The 10,007-nt window shown below is 40.5% G+C and overlaps 1 protein-coding gene across 1 annotated transcript in view; it reads left to right on the forward strand.

Moving 5' to 3' along the window:
- The first annotated feature begins 3,820 nt into the window (after window positions 1-3,820).
- LOC143041596 (uncharacterized) overlaps window positions 3,821-10,007 on the forward strand; it is an 18,466-nt gene continuing 12,279 nt past the window's right edge. Inside the window, exons 1-3 of the mRNA XM_076213603.1 lie at window positions 3,821-4,040; window positions 4,134-4,403; window positions 4,666-8,603. Coding sequence (XP_076069718.1) covers window positions 3,821-4,040; window positions 4,134-4,403; window positions 4,666-8,603 — 4,428 coding nt within the window. The remainder of the gene's footprint in view (window positions 4,041-4,133; window positions 4,404-4,665; window positions 8,604-10,007) is intronic.

Raw genomic sequence — 10,007 nt, forward strand, 5'->3', positions numbered from 1 at the left:
ACCTCCGCCTGCTGCCGCAGTCATTGTCGACCACATTTCGGCGCCGCAGCCCCAGCCATTGCAGCCGCCGACGTGGACCACACATGCCGCCCCAAGCCGCCGCCGCCGCCGCAGAGCCGACGACCCAACCATCATAGACCAGCCTGTCCCTACCTCAGCGGATGTGATTCCTAGGCAAATACCACCCACGGACACTCCCGTCAACTGCACTCTCATTCCCCGGACTTCAAGACTGGCTCGTTTCACCAGTCACTCGGGGGGGAGGGGGAGTAATGTGGCAACACGCCGCCACTGCTGTAGTGTCCCCCATATTGCATATAGCTTTATTGTAAATAAAATTGTTAATCTTCATCAAATCATTGTTATATATCAATTACAATCAATACTGTATATTGTATATATAGTATCGCATTCAAAGATGGCCACTGTATTATGAAATTTATTTGTATATAACATCTGCATACTCTGTACAGAACAATAATGTTTTCATCATGTATTATGTATGTCATGGCGGACGGGCAAATAGAATACAAGCCTATTACAACTTCATGTTTAAAGAACAATTTTGGTAATTTTTGGTGAATTTTGACCTTGACCTTCACCCTAACTTATTCCCTTGACCTTAGATTCTAAAATATATGTCTCTAATGTATCCCCCCCCCTCAAAGAAAAAAAATTAAATGAGGCATTTTACATATATATGTGGCAAGTAGTTAGAAAATCAATATGGCTACTGATGGCCATCTTGGATAGGTGATTTTCAGGCTGTTTGTTCCGGATAACAAATTTGACACATACCAAGTTATTTCGTGGGGTCAAATTAGTCTAGAGAAATTGGGTCATCCTCTCCTAAATTAATATATCTGACCTAGGTCTTCTATTAATGTGCTCTGATTATCTTAATTTTATTAAATTATTGCTTAGTACAACATACATACGCCTCCAATGATAATTAGAAACTGCATCACTGAAGAATTGTAGATGATAATTGTTATGGAAACAGTTGAAAATATTCACTAAGTATGAAAAGGTACGGTAATGAAGAATGCTTGATAAAATCTATGAATGGCAAAAGTCTTCTTACCTATAGAGAAGGAAAAATATAAGAATACCACAAAAAATAAAAAAAATAAAAAACCCACATATATATAGATTTTAAACTAATCAGTGGAACTTTCTCCACATGAAGAAGATTAAAAAAAGGAAATAGAGAAATAAAAGAGTGAAATTAATACAAAGCTAAAAAATCATACGAAAATCTGTTATGTTATCAAAATTCTGGTAATGTGAAGAACCAGTTCAGCAAAACAGTGATATGCTTTGATCATTTAGAATAAATGCTACTATTGTGAAAGGAAATATTAAAAAATACAATAAAAAACAACGACACACTAGACAATTCAAAGTGAATATGGCAAAAAGCAAATGAAAATATAAGTTGATTTCAATATGATGTAAATATATCACAAAAATTGTAATTCTTTTTACCAACGACTTCATAAAAAAGAAAGATCAACATTGTAAGAAAAATACTTTAACAAGTATTACATAATAAACTAAAAGAAATGACCTACATATGGAAACCGAGAAGACAATTGACATGAATATAACAGCAAATTAGATGTATGTATTGGATATATATATATATATATATATATATATATATATATATATATATATATTATATATATAAAAATGAAAATGGTCAAAACTGAAATTTTTGAACGAAAGTGCGTGACCCGAACAAAAGGTAACAGGGGGTCATGGACCGGGGTGAGTGTTTTAACAGTGATCTGGCGCGGGGACGGTCTGGAAGAAACGATTTATACGGTTACTATACACAACAACATGGGTGTATACATAAAAAAATATTTCTCTCTAAACATGGGTGTATTAATATAAAAAAATTTAATGGTTGCTTACGCTGTCCGGTGGTAATTCGGTCACACCTTCGCGTTTGGTGGTAAATCGGTTACACCGCCAACTACGGTGAAGAAGAAGAACTCGAAGAAGAAGAAGAACTCGAAGAAATCGAAGAAGAAGAAGAGGAAGAACTCGAAGAAGAAGAAGAAGAAGAAGAAGAAGAAGAAGAAGAAGAAGAAGAAGAAGAAGAAGAAGAAGAGGAAGAAGAAGAACTCGAAGAACTCGAAGAAGAGGAAGAAGAAGAACTCGAAGAACTCGAAGGAGAAGAAGAAGTAGAACTCGAAGAAGAAATCGAAAAACTCGAAGAAGAAGAACTCGAAGAACTCGAAGAACTCGAAAAAGAAGAACTCGAAGAACTCGAAAAAGAAGAACTCGAAGAACTCGAAAAAGAAGAACTCGAAGAACTCGAAAGAGAAGAACTCGAAGAAGAACTCGAAGAAGAAGAACTCGAAGAAGAAGGAGAACTCGAAGAAGAAGAACTCGAAGAACTCGCAGAAGAACTCGAAGAACTCGAAGAAGAACTCGAAGAAGAACTCGAAGAAGAACTCGAAGAAGAACTCGAAGAAGAATTCGAAGAACTCGAAGAAGAACTCGAAGAACTCGAAAAAGAACTCGAAGAACTCGAAGAAGAACTCGAAGAACTCGAAGAAGAACTCGAAGAAGAAGAACTCGAAGAAGAAGGAGAACTCGAAGAAGAAGAACTCGAAGAACTCGAAGAAGAACTCGAAGAACTCGAAGAAGAACTCGAAGAAGAACTCGAAGAACTCGAAGAAGAATTCGAAGAACTCGAAGAAGAACTCGAAAAAGAACTCGAAGAACTCGAAGAGGAACTCGAAGAACTCGAAGAAGAACTCGAAGAACTTTATTTTCCAAAAAAGGGGCGTAGCCCAAGGCGCGCAGCGCCCGCGCCTAATGCGCAGCGCCGCAGGCCAAGGCCCCCGGCGGAGAATCTATTAATTAAATAAAAATGGAAATGGTCAAAACTAAGATTTCTGAACGAAAGTGCGTGACCCGAACAAAAGGGAACAGGGGGTCATGGACCGGGGTGAGTGTTTTAACAGTGATCTGGCGCGAGGACGGTCCGGAAGAAAACGATTTATACGGTTACTATACACAACATGCGTGAGGCACCAGCGGAGAAAGTACGAAGAAATCGGCATTTCTGGAAGTGGGTTACTGAAGTGAAGAAGATTAATGAAAAGTCTCTCGGTGTAAAGGATTTGGCTGTTTTGAAACGTGAACATGCAGTCAAGTTTCCTGATCTCTATAAGTCTTCCAAGGGATTTTCTGTCAGAGAGTCTATAAAGTTGTTTCATCGCAAAGTGTTGTCGTTTAACGACACATTAAAGAAGAATCGACAGTTCGAGTACAAGGATTCAGACTTTGAACATCTTGGAGTTTACAATGGGGATGTTTCGGAGAAAGCTCTGCAAGGGTTTGAGAAACATTACTTTACTGGGTTTAAGAATTTTATAAAAGCGGGAGCAAAAGCTGATCACGTTGAGTATCAGAAGTACTACCTCGAGAGAAGATTTAAAGCCCAGAGAAAGATTGATAAGCTCAAGAAGTACTGTTGTAAGAGGAAAAACACGGAACTTAACCAGGTCTCTGGTGAGGTCGTTGAAGCTGGGAGTGCTACTGTGAGTTCAGTTACTTCGACGGGAAGCGGAGGTGGACAAGACCAAGGAAGTGGACCAGACGAGGAGGGTGTACCGGATCAGTTCGTCGACTCGGTGGCGGAGAATATACGGATTGTTCGAGAGAGGCGGCTTGAATTGGAACAACAATATTTGCAACGTTTGCAAGAAAAAAGAGGTTAAAGAACGAACGAGAAGCAGCTAAAGAGGCGGAAAGGGATGCCAGAATCAAGAAAAGGGAAGAACGTGAGGCGGAAAAGATGCATCGACAGGTTTTGTTGAAGAATAAGAAACAGAGGCGTTCCGAGTTAAAAGCAGTAAAAGAACAGTTGAAATTGTTACGAGCTGGGCTCATCGGGGATAAAGATTTGTCTGAATCGACGATTAATCACTTAAATATGGTCAGAAAGGAACGCAAAAATAAGAATTTTAGGGCGGATTATGTGGATTCAATAGCAGTAATATCTGATACGCTTGAAGGTTATTTACGAGACCAAGCAAAGATACCGCTCCATAATATTGGTACAATAGGGGACTTCAAATGTAAGCTTTGTAAATCGCTTTTATGGGCAGGAGAACGTAAGACTATTTGTTGTAAGCAAGGACAAACGCCTCATATCCAGTTTTCAGAGCTTAAAAACGGTATTAAAAGTATGTACGAAGGAAAGTCTCCGTTATCTAAACGGTTCCTGGACAAGATCTGTGGGTTCAACGCGTTGTTCTGTTTCACATCATTTACCACTTCAAGCAAACTCCATGACCCGAGCGAACTAACATTGTGTTACAAGATTCAAGGGAAAATATACCATACCATTGGACATCTCAACCCCGAAGCGATCGCAGGTAAAAAGAACCCTTTTTGGAAACCTATTTCTTCATTCCTGGACTTATACTTCTATCATGATAAGGAAGACCAGATTAAGTTACGTGTACAAAACATGGATCGAAAGGCGAAAAACGAAAAAAACTCTTAAGCGCCGAAAGAGAGAGAGGAAGGAAGTGAGTTCAAACGAGGATATCATTTCCATGTTCTATGATTACTTGGTTCAGTATAATGAATGTCTAAACCCGATTTTGAAGGAATTTGAAACGTGTAAAACATTAGTTAGTGAACACGTTAATAAGACGGAAAGTATGCCTGCTGTGTCTATCACGCTAAGAGCGGCAGACGGGATCAAAACCAAGGAACATAAGGGTCTGTATCACCTTCCATCTGCTTCATCACAGGTTGGTGGGATTGTTAGCTTTGAACCCAATAGAGATCCATTGGAGATAACAGTTACTTCCCCTTTGCCCGGTTCGAACTTCAAGACTACAAGTTTGAGCCATTTGAAGTTCCATTACGATGCTTTCCAGTATCCTTTGTTGATCCCAAACGGTGACATCGGATATTGTCATTCCATGGAAAGGTTATCCAAAGTCCGTGTTAGAGGTCTTGAACCGCCTGAAGAAGATGAGTGTGACGCCTCTACGGGGCCATCAACTTTGTCTACTTACAAGCGTTTATCCCCGTGTATGTTCTACTCCTTTCTTTATATGGAGCGGGAAGGCGTTTTCAACCACATAACCAAGTGTAGGAGACTGTTTCAACAGTTTGTTGTGGATAACTACGTGAAAGTAGAAAGTAATAGGTTGTCATACCTCGAAATGAACCAGAAACGGATCCGAAAAGAAAGAGCAGACATATTATGTCTTGGAAGCGATAAAGTCGCTGATACAGGTCAAAGGGTTGTGTTGCCCAGTACTTTCATTGGAAGTCCCAGATATATGAAAGAGCGCCAACAAGATGCGCTTACATATGTTACGTGTTATGGATCTCCTGACTATTTCATAACCTTCACTATGAACCCGCATTGGCGGGAGCTGCAAGTTGCTATGGATGATACAGGTTCTGCTGGAATACGGTCGATCGGGGACCGCCCAGATTTAATTAGTAGAGTATTCAAGTTGAAGGTTGATAGTTTGATGCATGATTTGGTATCTAAACAGATCTTCGGAAGGGTGAAGGCGCATCTTTATGGTGTGGAATGGCAAAAACGTGGACTTCCTCATGTTCACATCCTCTTATGGATGAATGAGCGTGTGACAGCTGAAAGGGTTTCACGTATAATATCCGCTGAAATCCCCAACAAAGAAGCTGAACCCAGGTTGTATGATGTCGTTACAAGGTGTATGATCCATGGACCGTGTAAGGGGTACGATGAGTCTCTCCTATGTTGCCAGAAATCTAAGCCAACCGCTTCGACATGTGGAAAGGGCTTTCCTAAGACCTGTAGAAACGACTTAATGTTCGGTAACAATGGGTACCCTGAGTACAAACGTAGGTCCATCGGAGAAGGCGGGGAATCTTTTGTTACCAAGGTTAAAGGAATGAAGAAGGTTATTGACAACTCTTGGGTTGTTCCTTACAGCCCCTATCTGTGTGTGAAGTATGACGCCCACATCAACGTTGAATGTTCAAATTCGATTAAAGCTATAGCTTATGTCACGAAGTATGTAAACAAGGGGTGTGATAGGGTCCTGTTCAGTAAAACTACAAAGGATGGGACCGTGAATGAAATTAAGAACTTCCAAGAGGCGAGATATATAAATGCGAATGAAGCAACATGGAAGATATTCGGGTTTGACATATACAAAAGTTATCCCCCGGTATCCTCTCTCGACTTACACCTTGAGGGCGAAAACGAGGTGTTTTATGACGAAAACTCATCTAAAGGGACCGTAACAGCGAAAGCAAAACAAGATACCCAATTAACCGCTTTCTTCAAGTTGTGTGCGAAATCTGATGAGAAGTTCGTCTCCACGTTGTATTATCATCAGATGCCTCAACATTTCTGTTTTGACAAGGCCCATTCGGTTTGGAGAGAAAGAAAAGGTAACACCTTTTCTTTGGGACGTATTCGTGCTGTTTCCACTAAAACTGTTGAGTTGTTTTACCTTAGGTTGTTGTTGACACATAAGGCGGGCCCTACTTCCTTTGAGGATCTCAGAACAGTCGAGGGTGTGACATATCCCTCTTACCGAGAGGCTGTCAAGGCCTTGGGTCTCTTGAGTGATGAGGAGACATGGAAGACTACTATCTTAGAGATAATCAATCACACCAACGACAGGTACCGTCTCAGAGAAACGTACGCCAGCATGTTGGTGTTTTCAGACCTTGAGGACCAATCCGGTATCTGGGAGGAGACCAAGGATCTATTTGCAAGCGATTTCCTTCACCAGAACAACCTAACAGAGTATAACGAGGAAATCTACTTGGACGCGTTAGACGATATCCAAAAACATGTTTGGAACTGTGGAGGAGGCCTTATCACCACTTACGGCTTACCTGCTTCTAGAGGTGGAGAGAAGACTTCAAACGTTATTCGAAGAGAGAAGTCTTACAACAAGGAAAAGTTGAAAAAACAGGTTCAATCAAAACAAGACCTCTTAAATGATAAACAGAGACAGGTATATGATGTGGTCATGTATAGGGTGAATAACCAACAGAAGTATGAGAATAATGGAATCTTTGTAAACGCTGCCGGAGGCACAGGAAAGTCCTTCATCTTGAATATGTTACTTGATACTGTGCGGTCCGAGGGGAAGATAGCGTTAGCTGTAGCGTCTTCAGGTATAGCAGCTACTGTTCTTAACGGGGGTCGAACCGCCCATAACATGTTTAAGATACCATTGATGGAGTATCATGAAATAAGAGGGTGTTCTGTTAAGAAGAATTCTGAACTTGCAAAGTTGTTGGAGATGACATCGTTAATCGTGTGGGATGAGATCGTGATGGCGAACAAGAATACGTTAACAGCTCTTGATATAACGTTGAGAGACATCTTGGGTAATGAACGGTTTATGGGGGGAAAAGTGTTCGTCTGCGCTGGAGATTTCAGGCAAATATTACCTGTCATTCGAGGTGGAGGTAAATGTGATGAATTAGAACATTGTATAAAGTCCAGTTATATGTGGCGGGACATAACAAAGTTGGAATTGACTGAAAATGTGCGTCTAAGGAAAGGTGATGAAAAAAACATTACGTTTGCGCGCAAGTTGCTGGAACTCGGATCCCAGAAACACGGACCTTTGGAACTTGAGGAGGGGTTCGGTATTCAAGTCAAAACACGTGAAGAGTTAGTGGAAAAGGTTTATGGTGATTTGGAGGAAAACTTCTTAAACATTTCCTATTTTGAACAACGAGCAATCATATCACCCACAAATGATGATGTCGACAGTGTTAACTCTATGATACAAAAGAAAACTAAGGGAGAGGAGAAGACATACTTTAGTGTAGACACCCCGGTCGAGGAAGGAACTGATGTCCAGACTTCTGTGTTTAACGCTTTGACAAGCCCTTCTCTTCCACCACATCAACTTAAAGTGAAGATTGGAAGTGTTGTGATGGTTGTCAGGAACATTTCACCGCCTAAACTGTGTAACGGATCAAGAGTCTTGGTAACTAACTTGAAAACGAACATTATAATTGGTAAGACCTTAGGTGGTAGTCACCGGGGAGAACAGGTTATGATTCCCAGGATAACACTAGAAGCTAGCGACACCCCAGTTAACTTTAAGCGTAAACAGTTCCCGGTTAAGCTTAGTTACGCGATGACAATAAACAAATCTCAGGGACAGACGTTTAACTGCTGTGGAGTACTTCTAGATACTGTTCAATGTTTCGCTCATGGTCAGTTGTACGTGGCCTGTTCGCGGGTTACGTCTTGGGATTCTCTTTTCATCTATACTGGCTGGCATAAAGTAAACGAAAGTTATAGGTTGAGACCGGCCGTTAACTGTGTATATGAAGAATTGCTCTCAGACAACGAGGTAAACAGTCAAGAACTGCCTTCGGTGCCGAGAGGTAGGGAAGAAGACGAAGAAGTTAACACTCCCATTCCTGAAGAGGTCCCAGAAATAGGTGTGGTTTTAATACCAAAGGAAGTTTACAACATCTCGGAGGAAAAGGCCATCGATATGCTCCTGCCAGATTACAGTTACAATAATCATGTTTACAGTGAAGATGAAGAATACGGGGATGAGGAAACTGCAAGGGTCCCTGTCACGAAAAGGGAGCTGGAAGAACTGATTTTGAGCCTCAAAGAAGAAGGATCTTCGCCGGCTCGGAAAAGGAGGAGATATGAAGATGAAGCCGAGGACAAAGAAGATGAAGAAGACAGCTCGAGTTCAGATGAACAAGAAGTAACTGACGTTTCCGCTCTAAATAATGTGTGTAAATAAAATACTGTAGCAATATCACGATCTTTTATTGATCCAGTGTCTTATGTTTACTATAACACATCATATGATGTAAGACACGCTTGACGGGGTAACCAGTGCGCGTTGCGTAAGGGCGCGTAGCGCCCGGCGAGCGTAGCGAGCAGCGCCGCAGGCTAAGCCCCCCCCGGAAACACCGGAAACACTAACTCCCGGGGACACATCTCACTCAGACTCAGAGAATCTTTACGAAATATTACCAAGAGAATCTTTACGAAATATTGCTAAGAGAATCTTTACGAAATATTGCCAAGAGAATCTATATACATAAAAACGGAATTACGGAATTCTGACAAAAGAATCTTTACGAAATATTAATGAGAAAATATTTACGAAATATTGCCAAGAGAATCTTTACCAAATGTTAACAAGAGAATCTTTACGAAATATTACCAAGAAAATCTTTACAAATTATTTGCTAAGAGAATCTTTACGAAATATTGCCAAGCGAAACAAGAAAAAGATCATCTTTACGGAATTCTGACAAAAGAATCTTTACGAAATATTAATGAGAAAATATTTACGAAATATTGCCAAAAGAATCTTTACCAAATGTTAACAAGAGGATCTTTACGAAATATTACCAAGAGAATCTTTACGAAATATTGCTAAGAGAATCTTTACGAAATATTGCCAAGAGAATCTCCACTCCACTAACATAAAGAAATATTTCTCTAATACGTTAATAATATTACCATGGAAAAAGAAAGTGGTGCTAACAAGAAAAAGAGAATCTTTACGGAATTCTGACAAAAGAATCTTTATGAAATATTAATGAGAAAATATTTACGAAATATTGCCAAGAAAATCTTTACCAAATGTTAACAAGAGAATTTTGATAAAATATTACCAAGAGAATCTTTACGAAATATTGCTAAGAGAATCTTTACGAAATATTGCCAAGCGAAGCGAAGCGAGCTACGCCGTAGGCCAAGTACACCTGGCGAAGCCAGGTTCGGGTGCTTGAACGAAAGTGCGTGACCCGAACAAAAGGTAACAGGGGGTCATGGACCGGGGTGAGTGTTTTAACAGTGATCTGGCGCGGGGACGGTCTGGAAGAAAACGATTTATACGGTTACTATACACAACAACATGGGTGTATCTAATATAAAAAAAATTAATGGTTGCTTACGCCGTCCGGTGGTAATTCGGTCACACCTTCGCGTTTGGTGGTAAATCGGTTACACC

The sequence above is a fragment of the Oratosquilla oratoria genome, chromosome 31 (genome assembly GCF_046742065.1).
Source record: "Oratosquilla oratoria isolate Oo_2021 chromosome 31, ASM4674206v1, whole genome shotgun sequence".
Lineage (NCBI taxonomy): Eukaryota > Metazoa > Arthropoda > Malacostraca > Stomatopoda > Squillidae > Oratosquilla > Oratosquilla oratoria.